The sequence below is a fragment of the Portunus trituberculatus genome, chromosome 31 (assembly GCF_017591435.1).
Source record: "Portunus trituberculatus isolate SZX2019 chromosome 31, ASM1759143v1, whole genome shotgun sequence".
NCBI classification, from domain to species: Eukaryota; Metazoa; Arthropoda; class Malacostraca; order Decapoda; family Portunidae; genus Portunus; species Portunus trituberculatus.
Window position 1 is genome coordinate 9,629,146 of NC_059285.1, and position 22,500 is coordinate 9,651,645.

At 44.7% G+C, this 22,500-nt stretch overlaps 1 protein-coding gene across 1 annotated transcript in view; it reads left to right on the top strand.

The window, feature by feature from the left end:
• LOC123511222 (A disintegrin and metalloproteinase with thrombospondin motifs 3-like) overlaps nt 1-22,500 on the top strand; it is a 155,457-nt gene that overhangs the window by 113,826 nt on the left and 19,131 nt on the right. Inside the window, exons 7-11 of the mRNA XM_045266919.1 lie at nt 11,881-12,033; nt 13,341-13,454; nt 15,053-15,185; nt 17,291-17,469; nt 19,225-19,406. Coding sequence (XP_045122854.1) covers nt 11,881-12,033; nt 13,341-13,454; nt 15,053-15,185; nt 17,291-17,469; nt 19,225-19,406 — 761 coding nt within the window. The remainder of the gene's footprint in view (nt 1-11,880; nt 12,034-13,340; nt 13,455-15,052; nt 15,186-17,290; nt 17,470-19,224; nt 19,407-22,500) is intronic.

Consider the following 22,500-nt stretch of genomic DNA (forward strand, 5'->3'; position numbering starts at 1 on the left):
ATCACTTTTCTTCTATTATCCTCTTTCCTTTGTATCTTTGTACCTTTGTTTTGCTCCTGATTTCTCGTTTCCCTTGTTCTTCTGCCCATGTCTTTGTCCTTCCTCCTGACCTATTCGTGCTCTTTCTCTCTGTGTCTCCTTGTCCTTGTCGTGTCCTTGCCTTCGCCCCATCCCTGCCTTCCCTTGCCTTGCCTTGCTCTGCTCTGCCCTGTCACGCTCCTTTTTTAGTAGCTCTCCTCATGCTGCCTCAGTCGTACTTTTCCTAACGCATAAAGTTCCCGCATTTCGTCTTCGCTCTATCTCTGTTCTTATCCTCCTCTTGTCCCTGTCTCTGCTTCTGCCTCTGTCTCTCGTGTACTTGTCGTGGCTCCGTCTTTGTGACATCTATCACCGCCCTTGTCCTTGTCTACTTCTGTGTTTCCCTATTTTTTTTTCTCGTTACTTCTGCCTCCTTTGTTCTTGTTCTGTTTTTATCGTTACTCTGTCTCTTCTTGTCCTTGTCTCCTTCCTTCTATCCTTGTCATTTTTTGTTCTCCAGCCGCCGCATCCGTTCTCTGCTTTTGTCATCATTTCTCCATGTTCAGTTTATCATGTGTTCTATGCATTTTTCCCCTCCCTTCTCTCTCTTACAGTTCCTTCATTCATATTTTCCTTTACCTCCACATTTCCTTGACAATTTTTCTCGACGTCGCATATTCCTCACCTTCACATCTTTCCCTCAGCCTTGTGTTCCTTTCCAAGCCTCGCATTTGTATAATCTTCGCTTCAGTCTCGTCTCAGCCTTGTCTACATTCAGCCCCCGTGGATCCCTGAGGAGTCGCTGACGTGCGTGGCGTGACGGAGGCAGGGAGGCGGGTGGGGTGTTGATGTGACCTTGTTTTCAGCGGCTCAGACCTGTTAAGGAACACGTAAAGGATGAGTGGCGGCGACAGCGGGGAGGGACGAGCGGGTAGGAGCGAGTAGGAGCGGACAGCAGTATCGGGGTGCGGGCGTCACCCAGCTATAACATTGGCGGCCTGCTCTTCTTCTTTTTCTTTTTTTTCTTACCTTTTTTATTATCTAGGAGTTGTAGACAATGAGAAGAAGACAAAAATGGAAAGTGCATCAGAGAGGTCCGTCAGCCGATGCTATTATCGTGTCGTATTACCGAGGAAGTGATGGTGTGCGGGTTACGTGAGGCTGTGCCATGTTCACTCTCTCTCTCTCTCTCTCTCTCTCTCTCTCTCTCTCTCTCTCTCTCTCTTTCTCTCTTTCTCTCTGTTCCGTTCGGTTTGTATAGATGCTAAAGAGAAGAAAAAACGGAAGTAATAAGAGAGGAAGATTTGCAATGTGTAGAGAGAGAGAGAGAGAGAGAGAGAGAGAGAGAGAGAGAGAGAGGATGAAGAAGACGAGTGGGGCAAAAAAGTAGTCAAACAGGAAAAGGAGGAGCCAGTTAAATGACGGCCGCCCATAAGGAAGCCAGGCCGCCTCACCATAGCCACGTTAATGGAGGAATAGGACACCAAGGATGGGACACCTGGAATGGGACACCTGTGATGGGTAGACCGCACAGGTGTCGCCGCCCCACACCCTGGACGCCGAGACGCCACACCGAGAAAGTACACCTCCCTTATAAGCCACGACTCGTTCAGAAAGACGCCAGTGCTTTGTCCAAATAAGACCCAGCAGATGGGCAGGTGTGGTTGGCATTCCTCGGGGCAGGTTAGGTGAGAGACAAGCACACTAACCATTATAGCTTGCCACGGGTTGCTACCTATGCATATCGCGGCATCTCAGCTCAGGGATTCGGGGTTCAGAGGCACGGTGTTTGTAGTTGGGACACTCAAGGCCATGTCGTGTACTTGAATGAGCATTGTAATCTTTATAAACCTACCTCAAGCTCTCAGGTTCAAGTGTCTGGGGTGTAACTTTAGGGATCTCGCGTTGGGATTCAGGCTGTAAGGTGACTAACTTTACGATGTATTTGTGAGCAACTTAACGACGCACTAAAAGAGAGAGAGAGAGAGAGAGAGAGAGAGAGAGAGAGAGAGAGAGAGAGAGAGAGAGAGAGAGAGAGAGAGAGAGAGAGAGAGAGAGAGAGAGAGAGAGAGAGAGAGAGAGAGAGAGAGAGAGAGCAGAAAGCAGAGAGCAGAAAGCAGAGAGCAGAATCTAAACACCACAAACCAACCACACACAAACGTTCCTAAAGCTAAAGTCCTCTGGCATCTTATGTGGGATTTTGTCCGTTTGTGGCCAACTTAGCGCCAAACGAAAGGGAAAGAAAAAAAATAGTAACTGAGAAACACACACGCTCACCGTCATCAACCTTCGTAAAATGAAAGCACATATACCTCGGGATCTCACGCAGGGACGCGGCCTATAACGTCACAAACTTAACGATATAATATTTGTGAGCAACTTTACGACACGCTGGAAAGAGATGAAGGAAGAGAGAGAGAGAGAGAGAGAGAGAGAGAGAGAGAGAGAGAGAGAGACCACAAACAAGAAAAAAAACCATAAAATACGACAGTAGGTCGGCCGAGGATGGCTTTCCGCAATTGTCAGCTTGATTAATACGACAATATTTCAGACGAGTACGACATTCCAGGTGGAGACAGCGGACCAAGACCAAGACCAAGACCAAGACCAAGACCGAGACCAAGACCGAGACCGAGACCAAGACCGAGACCGAGACCAAGACCAAGACTGAGACCGAGACCAAGACTATAAGTTGCGGCGTCATTTTGGCCATATGAGTGGAGTCAGTGAGGTGGTGGTGGTTAGCAAGTGGACAGGAAGCTCTCTTTGGCATGTAACCGCGAGGAGGAGGCGACGGGAGGGCTTGAGGAGGGTTCTAGGGGGCGGGAAGTCTCCATCTCTCTATCGGCATTCGTTCTGTGTCTTGTCAGGCCCTGGTTGTCGCCGCCTGTTTGGCGTATAGCAGGCGTGTTGCGGCCAGCGTGAGAGAGAGAGAGAGAAGAGAGAGAGAGAGAGAGAGAGAGAGAGAGAGAGAACTCTTTCTTCCATTTGCGTACTAAATCACATGTTTCTTAAGGCACTGCTATAAATTTCTCTCTCTCTCTCTCTCTCTCTCTCTCTCTCTCTCTCTCTCTCTCTCTCTCTCTCTCTCTCTCTCTCTCTCTCTCTCTCTCTCTCTCTCTCTCTCTCTCTCTCTCTCTCTCTCTCTCTCTCTCTCTCTCTCTCTCTCTCTCTCTCTCTCTCTCTCTCTCTCTCTCTCTCTCTCTCTCTCTCTCTCTCTCTCTCTCTCTCTCTCTCTCTCCACTTTTTTTCCTGTCACTGTACACGCTCTTCCCCTTAGGTGGGTGCGAAAAGTGTGTGTGTGTGTGTGTGTGTGTGTGTGTGTGTGTGTGTGTGTGTGTGTGAGTGTCTGTCTGTGTGCCCACCCGCTCATCCATGAACACTACATTTTGCATTTAAATTGCTCAGTAAAATCTCGTTGAACATCATCAATTTGCGTCACTAATTAATTTGCGTCGTTCATTTGCATGCCAGTTTAAGTTATTTTCTACGCGGTACTAATTCGCGAGGAAAACATAGGCAACGCACTCACGCACGCACACACACACACACACACACACACACACACACACACACACACATAAAGGAAGAAAAGTAATGTCGGTCCTTTGACAACTTTCTATATGATAAAAGAGAGAGTGGGAGAAGATGACCATAACCATTAATTAATATATCACAGACACACGGGTATTCTCTCCCTTTACATTTATCTTTTCCCTAAGTAATTCTTCCAGCGCACTGTAACCTCCCTCTCTTCCCACTCCACCCCAGTCCTCCTCTTAAAAAGAAATTATATCATATATCTAAAGGCTATTCCCAGAAGTGCATTTTTTCATCATCCATTGCATTCTTTATTTCTTTTAAGCTTTACATTTTTCATCCTTTCTTTTTACTGTTCATATTTATTCCAAGAACCTCGTAATTCATTTATTTTTCTTTGCATGTGTTTCTCTCGGGGGAAGGAGCAACCTTTGTGTGTGTGTGTGTGTGTGTGTGTGTGTGTGTGTGTGCCAGCGCGCTTGTTTGTATGTTTGTTGGTGGGATAAGTGGAGCTTGCGTAATGCATATGTGAAATAGGAGAAGGGAGGAGGAGGAGGAGGGGAGGAGGAGGAGAAAAAGAAGTCATTGTAGATATGAAGATGGAATAAAGAAAATAAAGACTGGGTCAGTAGACGATAGAAGAAAAGTAGAATAGGAGAATAGGAGAAGGAGGAGGAGGAGAAGGAAGAAGAGGAGGATGAGGAAGAAAAAACATTGGAAGGAAATAAAAAAAAATTGGGTCAATAGACGGAGGAGAATGAGAAGAATAGGAGGAGGAAGATGAGAAAGAGGAGAAGGAGGAGAAGGAAGAGAATGAGGAGGAGGAGGAAGAGGAGGTTAGGAGGCGGAAGAGGAGGAGGAGAAGGAGGAGGTGATAACTGCTTGAAGTGGAGAGACATAATGTTGTCAGCTCATATCATAACAACGAGGGCACTAGAGAGAGAGAGAGAGAGAGAGAGAGAGAGACTGTGTGTATGTGTGTGCGTGTGTCATGTGCGTTCACCCAGCCGTATCTTAACAGCAAGGACACTAAAGGACTCTCTCACAGTAACTAGTGACCAGCGCGTAGGAGGAGAGCGCTAGGGGTCTCAAAGGAACGCACAATACTGAACACTGATGCACGGGAGAGGATAGCAGACCAGGATGGGAAGGGATCGGAGAATGAAGGAGGAAATAGGAAGGTATGACGTGTTAGCAAGGAGGTGGTGAGAGAACATGAAAGAAAGGAAACAGAGGGAGAAATTGGTTAGGCAAAGTTAGGTTAGATAAAAATGACGTGTTTACAAGGATGCAGTGAGAGAATGTGAAGGAAAGGGATACGCAGGTGAAGAAATAGGATGGAATGAAATGTTTGCATGGCTGTAGTGAAGGGACATGAAGGGGGGAAAGCAATGAGTGATGTGTTTGCAGGGGAGGAGTGACAGGACATGGGGAGGAAGATAAATGAAGATGGAAATGTGAGTGATTGGAAATGGGCTTGGAACCTCGGGGATGGATTGAAAGTAAGTGGAAATGGATGGGAATGGAGATGCTAAATTACTGATACTGCAGAGAGAGAGAGAGAGAGAGAGAGAGAGAGAGAGAGAGAGAGAGAGAGAGAGAGAGAACTAGAATACAGCGAAGGAGAATTAGAGAGATAAAAGAAGCAAAAACTAAAGGGGAGATGAAAGGAGTAGTGGATCTGGGATGGAAAGAGAAAAAATAATGTAAGTGGTGGGGATAAACATGTCGAGACGAAAGTGTTGATGGAAAGATTTTGATAGCGAGGGAAGAAATAGAATCGGGTAATGATGTTGTTTTTGCACCTCTCGAGTGACAAGAGTGTAGTAATAATGTGACTCGTACCTTTTAGCATAAACTGGGAATACATCAACGTGATTAAGGTGTTTTTCATCTTTCTTGTATGTTGCTTCGCTAATTATGTTCCGCTCCACTTTACTTTGCTTACTCAAATTAATCAGCGTTGAAGTAACAAAAATATAACTTAAAGGAACATTTGAATAGAAAAAAAAGAAAAGGAAAAAATTACACTAGGCTTTTAGCTCTTTCTAAATTTTTAAAGAATGTTGGAAGAGAAAGGCGGAAGGAAAAATGGAGATAACAGCGAGGAAAAGGGAAGTAAATTGAAATGATAAAAATAAAAAATAAAAAACAAACAAACATCGGACGAATATAACAGAAACACAAAATTAAATGAAGTTAAAATGAAAAAGATACTCCTAAATTTTAATGAAAGTGGAAGAGAAACACGGAAGGAGAGAAAGAGAAGAAAAAGAGAGAGAAAAAAAGAAAAATATAATAAAAGATAAAGAAAACTATCTTCACATTTCACACAAAGATTTCAATACAAGCTGGAAATTATAGACGGAAGAAAATGCGAGAGAGAAAAAAAAACAGAAAAAAAGGAAAGTAAGATGAATGAGTGTGTTAGGATATTTTCTATTGCATTCCATAACCGTTGGAAAAGAAACAAAAAGTGGAGTAAAAATAGCAGAAAAAATAGAATGAACCAAAAAAAAAAAAAAGTGGTATGGTTCTTTCACTGTAATCCATAAACGCTGAAAATGAAGAGGGGAAAGAGGAGAGTGTAAAAAAAATTGTGAGAAAGAATGAGAAAATAAAGAAATGAAAGAAAAAAGCAAACAGTAAAGAGAAAGAGAAACAAAAGAAAGAAGGAAAATGAACGTGTTGCGATGCTTTTACCAGAGTTCATAAATAGAAAATGAAAGAGAAGCAATTAAAAGAAAAAAAAGTTAGAGAGAAGAAAAACGTGTAGAAAAATAAGAAAAGACAAAAATAAAATCACCATGTTTGCATTCTTAAATTTCATAAACGCAGAGAGAGAGAGAGAGAGAGAGAGAGAGAGAGAGAGAGAGAGAGAGAGAGAGAGAGAGAGAGAGAGAGAGAGAAACACGAGAACCAAATAAAAAAAAAAAACCCACTCATCACCCACAAAAATGACAAAAAAAAAACGAGAAACAGACAAAAAAAAAAAAAAATGAAATAAAAATAAAAAGGCAAAACTCAGAAGAAAAATCACTGAGCTGTCATTCTTTTATCATTCTTCACTCATCATACTGTTCTGATTATTGGGAAAGCGACCGAGGGAATGATAATTAGCGTCCACTGAAGGAAAGAAAGAATACAAAAATACCTCTTTCTCCCCTGCCTGGCTGAAATTAATTGGCGTTCTGTACTTAAAAAATTCTCCATATTTATTCTGCACTCGCGAAAAGTTACAGAGAGAGAGAGAGAGAGAGAGAGAGAGAGAGAGAAAGGGAGACTGCGCATATTCTTCATTAATTATCAGGATTTAGTGGAACGTGCTGAGACTAAAAGTAATGTGGAAGAATGAGTAGAGATTAGCAAGCTTGAGTGGGAGATCAGAAGGAAAGAGTGTGAGTGAGAAATGGGTGAATAGGAATAGGAGATAGTGAGAGAAGTGGGAATGAAGAGAAATGTGAGGAACAGGAAGGAATGAGTGAGAGAAACAGGAATGAGATGATGAGTAGGAATGATGAAGGGATAGGATAGGATAGGAGGAGAGAAATGAGAGCAGAAGGGGTGAGTAGGAATCAGGAATAATGCAGGAATAAGGAATGAGTTTGAATGGAAAGAGAGAGTGAGAAGAAGTAGAAGGGAATGCTAGACAATAAGTTTGAATTGGAATGAGTGAGAATAGAGAATTGGTATACAGTGGAACCATGCGTGCTTTGGGGTCCGAGGGGTCTCCAAGCGCACGAGTTCGAATCCTGTCCACGGTCCGAGTGTAGGTTGGGCTTCCTCACTCGGGGTAACGGTTTCCTAGTGAGTGGGGTTTCAGATAGAAGATACCCAAAAAAGTATCCTCCTTAGCTCATAAATTCCCGTGAAAAGCTCACATGGTATAAATGAAAAAAAAAATCACTAAATATTCTTTGAAATGGGAATGAGTGGGAATGAAGGAACAGGAATGAGTAGGAGAAGGAATAATGGGACATGGAGACGAACAATTGTTACATGCATAGAGAGAAAAGACAAAAGGGAATGGAAATTGGGATGAAAACAGAGTAGGGATAGAGAAGCAGTAGACATGAATAAGTGATACATAGAGAAAGAGAGACATAGAGAGACTGAGGGAAGGGAAGGAGAAAGGAAGGGGAGGTATGATTGCATTCCTTTACCCTTCGGCAACTGAGTTTACCAGAGCATAGAATCAAGAGGACCTTACCTTTTTTTTTTCATCCCTCCCTTGAATCTTGATCACGGTTTCTGCAGCATCGTCTCGTCTATTCCCCACTGAGAGCGCCAATAACAGAGCCTGGGTATTCGTGCTTCCTACCTTTTTTCTCTCCTCTCCAGCAGCGCCGGGACAGGGGACGCCCAGCAACAGACACACTAGTTGTAGAGAGATCTGGGCGCAAGGGTACGGCACACACACACACACACACACACACACACACACACACACACACACACACACACACACACACACACACACACACACACACACACACACACACACACGTAGTTTCACCAAGATTTCAGACTATATTGTACACACACACGCACACACATAAAGTTAGGTCTACACACAACCCAGAGAGAGAGAAAGAGTCCGATGTACACACACGTAGAGTTATGCGTACACGCCCAGAGAGAGAGAGAGAGAGAGAGAGAGAGAGAGAGAGAGAGAGAGAGAGAGAGAGAGAGGCGCTTGTAAGAGGTAGCAAAGGTCCGTGTTCTCCTCTCCCCTCTGTGCAAATGTCATTTCTCTCACTTTCTTGAGTCGCGCTGAGGGGCTGAGGGCAGTAGCGACACTATCTGCACTCATACATACTCACCACTGCTGCAGGAAGACGAGTGACACTATCAATATATCTTCATACTCCCAAGGCCACGGCACCTCAGCTATTGCTTATTCTTATCAATGGAAAAAGAAAAAAAAACTTGTTCCTTGTCACTGTGAATTCAAAAGTTTATTCTTCCTTGATGAATGATATGTCGTAATACTATTCATCTCTCTCTCTCTCTCTCTCTCTCTCTCTCTCTCTCTCTCTCTCTCTCTCTCTCTCTCTCTCTCTCTCTCTCTCTCTCTCTCTCTCTCTCTCTCTCTCTCTTTCTGGTTCTACAATTAGCTTGTTATTGTATCTTTTTCTTGTATCTTCGCCTCGTCACCGCGGAATGCTTGGTGTGACTTACTGTCAGAATCAATCATGCTTTGAGAGAGAGAGAGAGAGAGAGAGAGAGAGAGAGAGAGAGAGAGAGAGAGAGAGAGAGAGAGAGAGAGAGAGAGAGAGAGAGAGAGAGAGAATTTTTCTCAGTTCACACAACCAGAAAAAGAAGAAAAAAAATATCAAGAGAACTTCCACCGACGTCCTTCCTTTTGGGTCCGGAGTGTGTCTCGTAAAGGAAGGTATAATCTGTTCCTTTCCTGGCGACCCTTACCCGCCCCAACACCCCACTCAATCCCCGCCCCGCCCCGCCCCGTTCCGGCCCGCCCCGCCCTGCCCTGCCCCATAACACTATAGTACCCGTGGCCGCCATAAACACCGCCGACACTGCTGTAAGTCCCGCACATTATTGAGCAGAGTGCGTGAAATAGTGAGAGGATAATATTTAAGTATAGCCAGCAGCCGTTTGCGCCGCGCGATTCATGGCGGCAGGCACGGGATGGGCGCCGCCACCAGCATCCTTGTTATATAGTAGTGGTAGTAGTGAAGTGGATGGAGAGGATGGAGACTATTTATTCCACCTTTCCTTTCCTGATTAGTAACTCTTGTTTTAATTTTTTTTTTTTTAGTGTGGTATGATGTAGAGGACACGCTTTATTTTATCTTATTTTATTTATTTATTTTTTTTACCATACGCGTTCTTACAGTTGATGATGTTGATGTTGATGTGAAGTTTTAGTTTTTGTATCGGTTCTTCTGACTTGATTTTTTGTTGTATGGCTTACTTACTTTTTGTTTTTCTTTCTTTTCGTCCACTTCCTTATGTTCAAGTGTTCGTATATGGGAGTGTCTGGTAATGACTTCTCTATCTCAACTCTCTCTACTCTTAATCCCCGTTTTAGAGAGCACCAATGCATGTCTGTTGGGAATGTGTGGTTATTTCAGTTTTTTTCTATACCGTGCTAGCTCTTCAGTTCAGAGTAGTGGTGGTATCTGTAGGTGATCCATTTCAGCCTCCATTCTCTATGATTAATCTTTTTTTTCCATTTTTTTTTCGGGGTAGCGATATATGCCTGTAGAGTATGCGTGTTCATTTCGTTTCAGTTTTTATCATGGTCGCTTCCTTTTTTCAGAGTCGTGAAGTGCATGCAGGCGACTTGTTTCACCGTCCTTTCTCTATAATTAATCCTTCCTAGTGTAGCGACGCATTCCTGTAGAGGACGCGTGTTCATTTCATTCTTTCTTCATCCCACACGTTCCTCTTTCCAGCGCAGCGGAGTGCCTGTATTGCATTCTCCTTTCTCTGTCATATTAATTTTCCGTTTTTGAGAGTTGCGATATATCCAAGTGGAGAATACGTGTTCATTTCACCCTCTCTTTATCATAGTCGCTCCCTTTTTTCTGGGAGTGACAAAGTGCTTATAATTACTTTCTTCATCCTCCTGTCTTTATTGTTACGTAATACTCGATTTCTAGAACTAACGATATATAGACGATAATACTTATATATTTATGTAAAAGACGAGTACACTTACTTAAATTCTCATAATACCCGTTCCTTTCTTTTGAATAGCGGAGCGCCTACATGGAAATAACCTTTAACCTTTCTCGGTCATATTACTTTTCCCTTTCAGAGAACCTTGTGTGGGGAGGACACGTGTTCGTCTCAATCTTTCTTCCACCACACTAACTCTTCCTCTCAGAATAGCAAAGTGTTTAAAGATATCCCCGTTTTCTCTGGATGTGTGGCGCCCCGTGTTCAGTGTTCATTGTTCAGGTCTGTTCCAGGAAGGCGCTGAAGTTTAGTGCTACGAGGACGTGAGTGTCTTGAGGCTCGTTAGGGATTTGTTCAATGAGGAGTGACTTGCAGTGCGCGAGGCTACTGAGTTTGGATGAAATGTGAGGTCACTGCGACTTGTGAGGATGGCGGGGGTGGGGTGAAGAGAGAGAGAGAGGGGAGGGGAAAGATCTAGGATGTTTGTTTGTGTGTATATGTGTGTGTGTGCCCACGGTGTTTAAATGGGGTCGTAAGTACTGACACACACACACACACACACACACACACACACACACACACACACACACACACACACACACACACTTGGTCAGCGAATAATTAAGTAGCTGAAGTTTCCGCTTAGTCATCCACTTTATGACGCTCGTTTTTCATGGCCATGTAAGAGGCGGGAGGGGAAGGAAATAAGGTAAGAGGTGAGCATAGAGGGAAAAGGAAGAGAGGAAGGGAAGAAATGGAAGGAACAGTCGGGGATGGGAGGAGGAGGAAAGTGAAGGAAGAAGGAAGAACAAGAGTGGAAGGGAAGAAGGAGAAGAAGAGAAGAGAGGAGGAAGGGAATGGAATTGTGCTGTTATTTATTGCTTTCTCTATTACCATATGTATCTTTTCTCTCCCTTCCCTTCTCTCCCCTTCCTAACTGCAGCACCTTTTTTTTTTTGTCTACCTTCTTCCTCCTTCCCTCCCTTCCTCCACCCTTCCCTCCCTTCTTACCTACGTACCCACTTAACCTTTCACTTGCCTTCCTTTTTCCTCCCTCCCTTCCCACCTGCACACTTTATGTACAGTACCTCCTCCTCCATTCCCCCACTCCTTCCACTCCCCTTCCTGTCTAAGTCACGTCCACAGCGCACAGTATTCCCCAGCCAACCGTGTCCATCTGTACCCTTATCTCTCTCCATCTATGTTTATCCCCCTCCATTTCTGCCTTGTGTCCTCCCATCCATCCCCACCTGTCCACCTACATATTTCCCGCCTCATCCTTTCCTCCCCGTCCTCTCCTTCGTATCTGCCCATCCACCTGTGTCCCCCTCCTGCCCTCTTGCCTCTTGTCCCTTTGTTTCTATCCCATCCTTGTTTTTCATAGTGTTTTTATGTATAAGTGTTCCCATTTTCTTCCGCTTGTCTCTCTAGGAGGATGTCTTGTTTGTACTTCTACTCTCTTCCTATATATTTGCTGTGTTCCTCTCCCTCCCTTGCCTCTCTATATATACGAGTCCTTGTTTTCCTCTCCCACCTCGGTAATTCTCAAGATTGGTGTCTTCCGTTCAACCTTCTGGGCTTGTTTGTACCCCGAGTGTTCCCTAAGGGTTTAACCTCTACGCCCTCGCTCTCGTTTACCTGTCTACTTACATGAACATCTTTCCCCTCCTGCAGCCTGGGTATGAGTCACGACGGGGATCCAGTGGCGGGCAACACGTGCCACCAGGAGGGCTTCCAGGGCTCCGTGATGGCTCCCCTCGTCGCCGCCACGTTCAGCAGGTTCCACTGGTCCTCGTGTTCCCGCTCAGAGTACCACAGCAAGTCAAAGTAAGGTCATTGAGTCTCATGTAACCTTAACCTAATCTAATCTAGCTTAACTTGACTTAGCCTAACTCTACCTAACCTTAAGTTAATGTACCTTAACTTGACCTAAACTAACCTAGCTTAACCTTAACCTAATCTAACTTAACTTGATCTAACCTAACTTCATTTAAACTAACCTAACCTAACTTAACCTTACCGTAACACACTCCCAGCACAGCAATAAACCTCGGGGAGTTAATGTGTTTCAATGCTGTGTTGTGCTTTGGTCGTATTTATCTGGAGGTTTTATTTTAACGCCTTTATTGTATTGGTTTCCGAACACACACACACACACACACACACACACACACACACACACACACACACACACACACACACACATACACATACACACACACATTTCACCTCCTTCTCTTCCTCCTCTTCCTCCTCCTCCTCCTCCTCCTCCTCCTCCTCCTCCTCCTCCTCCTCCTCCTCTTTTTCACTCGTGCACTTTCATCTCTTTTCCATTCCTTATCATCTCTGCTCTCCTTCTCCACCTCTTCCTTCTCCCTTCCTTCTTCAAAAGCTCGTGTCCTCTCCTTTATCCCTTTCTGCTCTTCGCCTCCCCTTCCCCCCTGTTCTTTCATGTTCTTACAGCTCTGCTCGCTTATGTGTCCTTGTGTGTCCATTCTCCTCCTCCTCTTTCTCTTCCTCCTCCTCCTCCTCCTCCTCCTCCTCATCTCTCATCTTTTCATTTACCGCTAATGTTTACTGACAGACCACCAGCGACGGGGACAAAGATCCTGGTGGTTTCTTTCTTACACTTTAATCTATGCGTAATCCCTCTCCTCTCTCCCTTATCGTCTTAATCGCTCCTCCTTCTCCTCCTCCTCCTCATCCTCATCCTCCTCCACTCTCCCAGAGATATCACCGGGTTTAAGAGTCATCCCTTTCTCCATCATTTTTTTTTCCTAATGTATTTTTTCATCGTCACCGTCTTTAACATACTAATTGATATGGCGAACCACATCCCCTCTCGCCCTTAACGCCGCCATTCTCATCATCATCATCATCATCATCATCATTATTCATTTGTATTTTCTGTTATTTTTTTTTTCTTTTGTCTTTCATCATCATCATTAATTTTCATTACGTCTCTTTGACAGAACAAGAAAAAAAGTTTATATATGATGCGAGGCTTTAATTCGTACTGTGAAATTTGTACTTGTCACTGTCTAATTTACTTTGTATTCTCTCTCTCTCTCTCTCTCTCTCTCTCTCTCTCTCTCTCTCTCTCTCTCTCTCTCTCTCTCTCTCTCTCGTGGCAGGAATTGGTCTTGCTTGACCAACAGGCCGCAGTGGGAGAACGCGACCACCGTGCACTCCACCATCCACTACCAGTACTCCCTCGACGACCAGTGCAGGATGGAGTTCGGTAATGGGTAAGTGCCGCTCTACTCCTCGTCCCTCTCTCAGAACAATTAGAGCCTCTCCTTGATTCAATGTCAGCCGTGTTGTTGTTACGCCTCAACAGCGGCTCGTTTTACTCGGCAGCTAGTGAAGCTTCTTCGCTCTGACGTTTTATTTAATTATTCTTCATCTGAGGTGAGGAATTTATCGTTATTTAGTTCGTTTTAGCCTCCCGATTTGATGAGAAGACTCGAGGAGCAAGGGGCAATACGAGCTTCACTATATTCTACTTTCGATGTAATAACTGTATTCTCCGATGCGCTTCCTGTTTTCTTTTTCGGTATGTTCTCTTTGAGGTGCAAATTCGATGTTGTTTAGCTATATTTTTCTTAGCGTTCCTGTTTGATTAAATGCCGAGAAGCAACAGATTACAGAGGATTCACTGCAGTTCACCTTGGACATGATGAATGGCCGTTCTCCGATACGTTGTTTTTTACCCGGCACGTCCCTCGGGGCGGTTAACGGCGGGCTTTAGACGCCGACCTCTAGATAAGAAGTTTAAAAATATGGCGATGGGCTTGATGAGGGTCCACCGGGCACGCCTCCGCAGCCAGCACTCCAGGACGTCCCTTAGTGAAGCACGGTGTTGCCACAAACCACCGGTGTGCTGCAGGACATCACAGGACTGCCGCCACTGTAATATGTACTCTCGGCTCCCCACCTCCCAGCCCCTCTCACTACTCAACTCAGGGCGCATAACATCGATGCTGAGCTCTTGCAATCCCATTTTTTCTGAGCGACTGGCCACGAGTGGCTCCGCTAAGCTGTCTCTGGACTCGACAACGCCCTTGTATACTGGGTGACCTTTGCGGCGAATAACCCGGCATGCTTAAGCGTTCGTTGCTGAATATTTAACATGGCGAGGAGCGACGCGCCGCAGAATACACAAGTCTGACTAAGTTCCCCGACGGATAATTGACAAATCAGTCAGGACTCCGTCTGGTCGTTCCGTCGCTGAATGGAGTGACGCCACACGTCTTTGTAAGCCCCGGGCGGCGACAGGTGTGCTGCAGATTGGCGCGCCACAAGGCCGCACATGGAGAAATCCTTGCTCAGTGCAGGTGTTCACGGACGACGAAGGACGCTCCACAGATCGAGATTGTGGCGATGAAATGAGCTTTTCAGCAGTTATTCCAATATATTCCTCCAACCGTCTTTTGTGAGTGGCGCCGCGTAGCGGTGTGTGGTGTACAGCTTCCCTCCTCTGGTGTGAAAAGGAAATGTAAACAGGACAGAAAGTTCCCATATCACTATTCATGTAATGTCCTGCTCCAAGTCACTCCTTCCAAAACATCTGGAAAGTGTTTATGTTCGTAGATTGCTCTGACAACGTACCCTTGACAATACTTTCTAATACTCTCCGGGATACGCGTACCTCACTTTGGGGATCCATGCATTAGACTCGTGTGTGTGTGTGTGTGTGTGTGTGTGTGTGTGTGTGTGTGTGTGTGTGTGTGTGTGTGTGTGTGTGTGTGTGTGTGTGTGTGTGTGACAGAAGTATGTGCAAATGTCTCGTGTACCTAAGTCTTTATGATATATGTGCTCTAAAACATGTGTATGCGTGTGGCAGGTACGGGCTGTGCTCCGAGATGGGCGGGTCGGACCCTTGTACCCACCTGTGGTGCGGCAACTCCTCGCTACCCTTCCACTGCAAGACCAAGAAGGGCCCGCCGCTGGAAGGAACCGTCTGTGGGGAGCAGAAGGTTAGTGGCAGGAGAGAGAGAGAGAGAGAGAGAGAGAGAGAGAGAGAGAGAGAGAGAGAGAGAGAGAGAGAGAGAGAGAGAGAGAGAGAGAGAGGGGGGATGAAGGTTATTTGGAACGACAGAGAGCGAAAGGAGTGTTTGTTTTTTATGTTGTGGCCTATAGCGCCTGTAGGCATACTTGAAGAGTATATGTGGGAAGCGCTGTTCAGCCTCCCACTCGACAAATGGCAGAGTTCCAGGTGGTACGTGATGGGATTCGAACCTACGCATGGACGTCTACCCGATCCCACGTTCAGAATGGGTAGAAGAGGGAGGGTCATGCATAATGGGAGGAAGGAAGGAAGGAAGGAAGGAAGGAAGGAATGTGGCGTGAGGAAGAATGTGTAGCCAGCGAAGAGATGAAATTTACTTTGCATACACGCGAGAGAGAGAGAGAGAGAGAGAGAGAGAGAGAGAGAGAGAGAGAGAGAGAGAGCGTGCCACATTAACAAAATTCTCTCACTCTTCTGTGTCTTACCTTCTTAGAGTAGCATTTAAATATTTGAGGTGAGTTGATTCTTTAAGCTCCGACTCGAATCCTTCATTTCATTCCTTCATTGACATCAAGTTTGCATTCAACTTATGAAGCAAGGCGGGAATTAATCATCTGTTCTCCCATTCATTCTTTCATTCAGTTCTTCATTCATTTATATTTCGTAGGATCCATAATCTCTCTCTCTCTCTCTCTCTCTCTCTCTCTCTCTCTCTCATTTAGGAACTGTCGGTATTTTCTCTCATTTTCTCCTTCATTCCTTCCTGCTTCCAGAAAAAGAGAGGTTTTGTGGTACGTCTTTTAACTTTTCGGTTGGCCGCGGCATATGTAGGAAAAAGTGTTATTTGTTCAGGAGCTGCAGTAGAATTTGAAATATTTCCCAACTTTTTTCTCTATTGTGTAAATTAAAGTCGGTCATTTTCCTCTTGCAACACTCACTAACACTCTCTCTCTCTCTCTCTCTCTCTCTCTCTCTCTCTCTCTCTCTCTCTCTCTCTCTCTCTCTCTCTCTCTCTCTCTCTCTCTCTCTCTCTCTCTCTCTCTCTCTCTCTCTCTCTCTCTCTCTCTCTCTCTCTCTCTCTCTCTCTCTCTCTCTCTCTCTCTCTCTCTCTCTCTCTCTCTCTCTCTCTCTCTCTCTCTCTCTCTCTCTCTCTCTCTCTCTCTCTCTCTCTCTCTCTCTCTCTCTCTCTCTCTCTCTCTCTCTCTCTCTCTCTCTCTCTCTCTCTCTCTCTCTCTCTCTCTCTCTCTCTCTCTCTCTCTCTCTCTCTCTCTCTCTCTCTCTCTCTCTCTCTCTCTCTCTCTCTCTCTCTCTCTCTCTCTCTCTCTCTCTCTCTCTCTCTCTCTCTCTCTCTCTCTCTCTCTCTCTCTCTCTCTCTCTCTCTCTCTCTCTCTCTCTCTCTCTCTCTCTCTCTCTCTCTCTCTCTCTCTCTCTCTCTCTCTCTCTCTCTCTCTCTCTCTCTCTCTCTCTCTCTCTCTCTCTCTCTCTCTCTCTCTCTCTCTCTCTCTCTCTCTCTCTCAGTTCGTGTTCTCATTTTCCCAAATATGCAAATCTCCGGTGCTCTCCCTTCATTCCTCACTTCCTCACTCTCTCGCTTGCTCGCTCCCTCACTCTCTCACCCTTTCACTCACTCACTCACCCACAATCTTGTAACTTGATCTATTACTGGCTATCGCTGTCGTCACCTGCCTTCCATTTCCACTCACTCTCATTCCGTCACTATCACGAGCTCATTTCACACTCACTTTTCCTTACTTTCCTTTACTCCATCACCATTCAGACCCCTCACCACCATTTTTTATATCTTTGCACTCACCACCACTTCCATCAGCACCACCTACACTGTTTCCTTTCCTTTTACTCACAACTACAACCTTCACCACCCTTATCACTCTAACTTACCCGTCAGTTTCTGTTCTTTCATCTATTCATCCTCCTTATCTTTCATAGAAGGCGTTCGAATACATGTAGCCAAACTTACTAACCAAGAACTTTGCCACTGAGCCATTTATAGCCATAGTCAACACCTTTTTTTTCCTTCCACTGCTATCATCACCTACATTTCTCCCCCGCCAGTGGTGCCGACATGGGTTCTGCGTGGCGATGGGACAGGAGCTGGAAGAGGCAAGCGGAGAGTCCCCCGTCAGACACAACCCACGTAACGGCGGCTGGAGTGACTGGGGGCGGTGGGGTCCTTGCTCCAGAACCTGCGGCGTCGGTGTGGCCTTCAGGATCCGCCAGTGTGACAACCCCAAGTAAGGAACTGCAATAGTGGTGGTTGTGGTGGTAGTAGTGGTGGTGGTGGTGGTTGTTATTGTGAGCTAGTGGTGGTGGTGGTGGTTTTGATAGTTGTAGTGAGGAATATGGTCTTGTTATTATCGTTTCGTAATGGTGGTGGTGATAGTGGTAGTAGTAGTGAGCAGTAGCAGCAGTGGTGCAGCAACCAGTGGTAGTGAGTAGCAGCAGCAGAAATGGCAGCAGTGGTGGTGGTGGTGGTAAGCAGCAGTGGCAGTGGTGGTGGTGGTAATGGAATGGTGGTGTGGTGGTAGTATAATGGTGGTAATGGTGGTGATGGTGGTGGTGGTGGTGGTGGTGGTGGTGGTGGTGGTGGTGTGTGCTGCTGCTGCTACACTACTGCTACTGCCACTGCTACTACTGCACTGCTGCTGCTACTGCTACTACTACTGTTTGGTAATGGTGGTGGTGGTGGTGGTGGTGTGTGCTGCTGCTGCTACTACTACTACTACTACTACTACTACTATTTCTACTACTACTACTACTATTTAGTAATAGTAGAAATAGTAGTAGTAGTAGTAGTAGTAGTAGTAGTAGTAGTAGTAGTAGTAGTAGCAGCAGCAGTAGTAGTAGTGGTAGTGGTAGTGTCCTTATTTTACTTTTCTCTTCTTGGTCTTAATCTTCCACCTTCTCCTCTTCGTCCTCCTCCTCCTCCTCCTCCTCCTCCTGCTCCTCCTCCTCTTGCAGCCAGCCTGTCCTGTCGTTTCGTTTCCGCTGTCTCGATCGCGTCCGGATTACCTCGTCATGGCCGTGCAGAGCCGTTCCCTAATACCTCCAGACACACACATACACACACACACACACCTCAGGACCTTCGCGGCTTAATTGAATCCTTGCTGGGTTCACTTTGATGTCGCTGTCATCGATGATAATAAAGCAAGTAATAATGATAACAACGATGATGGCAATATCGGAGCATTAATGAAATAAAACACAATAAATAGTACTCGTATACTACAGACAGACAGGCAGACAGACAGATATACAGGCAGGTAAGCTGACAGACAGACAGGCAGACAGACACACAGGCAGATGGGCAGGCAGACACAAACAAAGGTTCACCAGAAACTGACTTTCCTCCCAGAACGAGGCAAGCACTCTCCGAACCGATAAACACAGATTAACTCACTGCACCCCCCCCTTCTCTCTCTCTCTCTCTCTCTCTCTCTCTCTCTCTCTCTCTCTCTCTCTCTCTCTCTCTCTCTCTCTCTCTCTCTCTCTCTCTCTCTCTCTCTCTCTCTCTCTCTCTCTCTCTCTCTCGCAGTCTTCTCTGTAATTTGTATTTTCTTTAGATCATTGTAAATGCTTTAGTTTTAGGAATCCTTATGTTTTGTCTTTCTTCTGTGATTCTTAACCATTTTCTTTACTGCGTCATATGACCTCGTTGTTGTGGCGTAAATCAATATGTCAGTCAGCTGGTTAGTCAGTAATTCACTCACTCTCTCACTCACCCACTCACTCAATCCATTTATCGTTTAATCTTTCATCGTGCCAATCATTCAATTTTGCAGCCATTCACTCATTCAACCATCAAAAAACCTAACAATCATTAATTCAGTCATTCAGCTACTCAATCAATAAGCCAATCAGTCAGTCAGTCAATAAGTCAGCCATTCAATCAGTCAGTCAGTCAACAAGTCTGTCAGTCAGCTAGTAAGTCAGTCAGTCAGTCACTCTACCAATCAGCTAATTGCGTCACCATCACTTCACCTCAGGCCAGCGTGGGGTGGGAGGCGGTGTCGTGGCAAGAGGGAGGAATGGAAGCTGTGCGGGACGGAGGACTGCCAGCTGCCCCGTGTCGACCTCCGGGCCCAGCAGTGCTCCATCCTCACCACCATCGTGAACCTGGACTCCCGCCGCGCTGCCCTCAGGTGGCTGCCCTACGAACCAAGGAGAAGTGAGTCTATGCTTAATCCCTTACTTAGAAACGCTTTACTCTCACCACGACTGTTTTCCAAGGCTACAGATAAGATTAGAAGGATTATTACGAGTGTGTCTCCTGATAATAGTGTAGGAATCTGGTTAATCTGTCACTAGAACCGTAAAACTAAGCTTAAAAACTGGAGTCATTTCAACGAAAGCCTTTTGAAAATAGTGGAGGTAATATACAGCTTAGATTGCGATGCCTTAGATTATCTGTGTCAATTTCGTCATGTGTTTTCTAGAGCAGAGGGGGAAAGTAAAATTAATCAACGTAATTGTGGTCTGAATCTGCAAGAGTAGAGGAAATGAAAATGGGGGAAAGATAGATGAGACAAAAACCTGGAAAGTTGAAATTTGCAGCTGCCTTAATTTGGACAGAAGTAAATAGACTGGAAAGGAGGCAATTGCTGGAGAGAGAAACCAGTATAGAGGGAGATAGGGAAAAGGTAACTAGGTAAAAACAAAGTAAATAAGAACAGGTTGTCAAAGGTGGGCAATAAAATAACAAATATGAAGAGAAGAGAAGAGAAGAGAGAACACGAGACAACCCGGAAGAGAAAACAAGAATTACAGGAAAACAGGGAAGAGAGGATTAGAGAGAGGCGTAATAAACGAGGACAAGAAAAGAGGAAAGGAGTAAGCTATGACGTGAAGAGGAAGAGGAAAGAGGGTGTGAGTATTTAAGTGGAAATGGAAGGAGGATGGAGATGAGAGCAGACAGGTATGGAATGTAGAGCAAGGAAGGGGAGCGAAGGGGAGGAAGCAAGGTAAATGTTTTGCTGAAGGGAGGGAGAGAAGGGAAGGAAGGAGGGAAAGCGTACAAGTATGCAGATAAGGGGGAAGGGATGTGAGGGAAATAATTACATGACTTCATCTTGAGATTTATGCTGTTGTGTTTCCATGAGGAGGTGGTAGTGGTGGCGATGATGGTGGTGATGGTGGCGGTGGCGAGCAGGGAGCAGAAATGAAGGGAGGGGAGAAATTAATAGTTGTAACTGATGCAGAAAAGTGAGAGAAAAATTAAGGTTTTGTTTAAGAAAAGATAGAAATTTTGTTCGATGGAGTGTAAAGGGAGAATGGAATGTCTTCTTGATGGAAGGAAAGACAAGGGAGAGGAAAGGAAAGGAGGGAAGGAATAGAGTTTGGCTGATAGATGAAGATGAGAAAAAAGGGCATTTTGTTTTAAGGGAGGATAAAATTTTGTTCGATGGAGTGGAAACGAAGAATAGAAGGTCTCTGAGGAAGGAAAAGACAAGGCAAGGAAGAGTTTGTTTCAGGCAGAAAATTTCAAGAGGAAAGGCAGTTTGAAGAAAGAAACGTTTTATTTTTAGGAAATTAAAACCAAGACGAAAAGGTTTTGCTCCTGGAAAAATGAGGAGGAAAGAAAGGTTTCGTTTGAAGTGAAAAAAGCTGAAGGAAGAAACGTCTTATTTGAGGAAGTGGAAATTAAGAAAGAAAGGTCTTGTTCTGAGAGAGAAAGAGGAGAAAAGTAGGGCTATATTTGAGAAAGAGGTAAGTGAGAATAATTTGAGCTTTGAGGAGGAGAAAGATAAGAATAGGGCTTGTTTGAGGAACTGGAAGGAGAAAGAAAAGGTTAATTTTGAGGAAGAGAACGTTAAAAAAAATTGTTTATCTTTATAGAGAGAAAAAAAAAATATCAGACAGAAAAGGAAAATAAATATGAGAAAAAGTAGTTGTGTTTGCTGAGAGAAATTAAACAAATACTTATGTTGTTGGAAGAGAGAGAGAGAGAGAGAGAGAGAGAGAGAGAGAGAGAGAGAGAGAGAGAGAGAGAGAGAGAGAGAGAGAGAGAGAGAGAGAGAGAGAGAGAGAGAGAGAGAGAGAGAGAGAGAGAGAGAGAGAGAGAGAGAGAGAGAGAGAGAGAGAGAGAGAGAGAGAGAGAGAGAGAGAGAGAGAGAGAGAGAGAGAGAGAGAGAGAGAGAAATTACAAGAGAGAGAGAAAGAAAAAGAGAGTCAATGGAGGCGAGTGTGGCGTCGTTAGCTAAGGTCCTTGTGAGTTCGTTTTAAGAGTCCCGCGAGGCAGTTTGAGGTGAGTGGTTGTTACAGCGGCTGGTCAGCTTAAGTAGACAGGCAGGGGAGCTGGATGGGACAGGTTGGGGGGGGTAGGGATGGGGTTGTGGCGGGTGTGTATGGGCTGAGGTGGAGTGTAGGTGGGATGGGGTCAGTAATGGGCGAGGCGGGGATGGGACGGGCTGTGTTGGGTTGGATTAGGTCGTGCGAGTGTAGCTTTAAGAACCTTGGCTGCCTTAAGGTATTTCCAGGCCGGGCTTGTGTGGCCTCGGAAAGTTGCGGTGTAGGGTGTTGGAGATAAATTTTTGTAACTTTTTTTTTCGTTTTTCGCTTTTTTTTTTCTTTTTTCGTCCGGTGTCTGTAAACCTTTTTTTTTTCTCTTAATGTGTCTCGGGACATTTCCAGGCAAGTCGTGTCCAAGCTTAGAAGTCGTATTGGGGTCGTAAAAAAAAATTCCAGTGAGCTATTTTTATTTTCATATTTTTCCTCCTCCCTTCTTTTTTTCATTTTTTTATATCATACTTTTCGAAAACAGAATAAATACATGTTTATCTGTAATACGAGTGCTGATTATTCCTTTGAGCTTGTGTGAATATATCCACAGTGCTTGGATTTTTTTTATCGATTATTGATGAGTTGTTGTGATGCTAAACTTTTCTTGTATGTTTTTATTTGATCTAGATGCGTGTTTTCTTTTCTATTTGCAGTGCAGTTGATATTCTTGTGTCTTCATGTTTCATTCAGTCAGGATTTTTTACGTTTATGTATGTTTTTTTTCAGATTTCTCTGCTTTTTGTTTTTCCCAGTGAGTGTTTTTCAAATATACGAGTATGTAGTATAATTTTCCTCACTGTGCACCAAAGGCTAGTGTAATTCAAAATTAATTCAGCATCATCCATTTTCAGTTATTATAGATGCTTCTTCAAATGGAAATATCTAGGATATTTTTAAAACCTTTTATTCATTTCTAAACTATCCAAGTTCGTTTTAATTTTTTTCATTTCAAATATTTAACTATTCATCGACAATTCCAATAA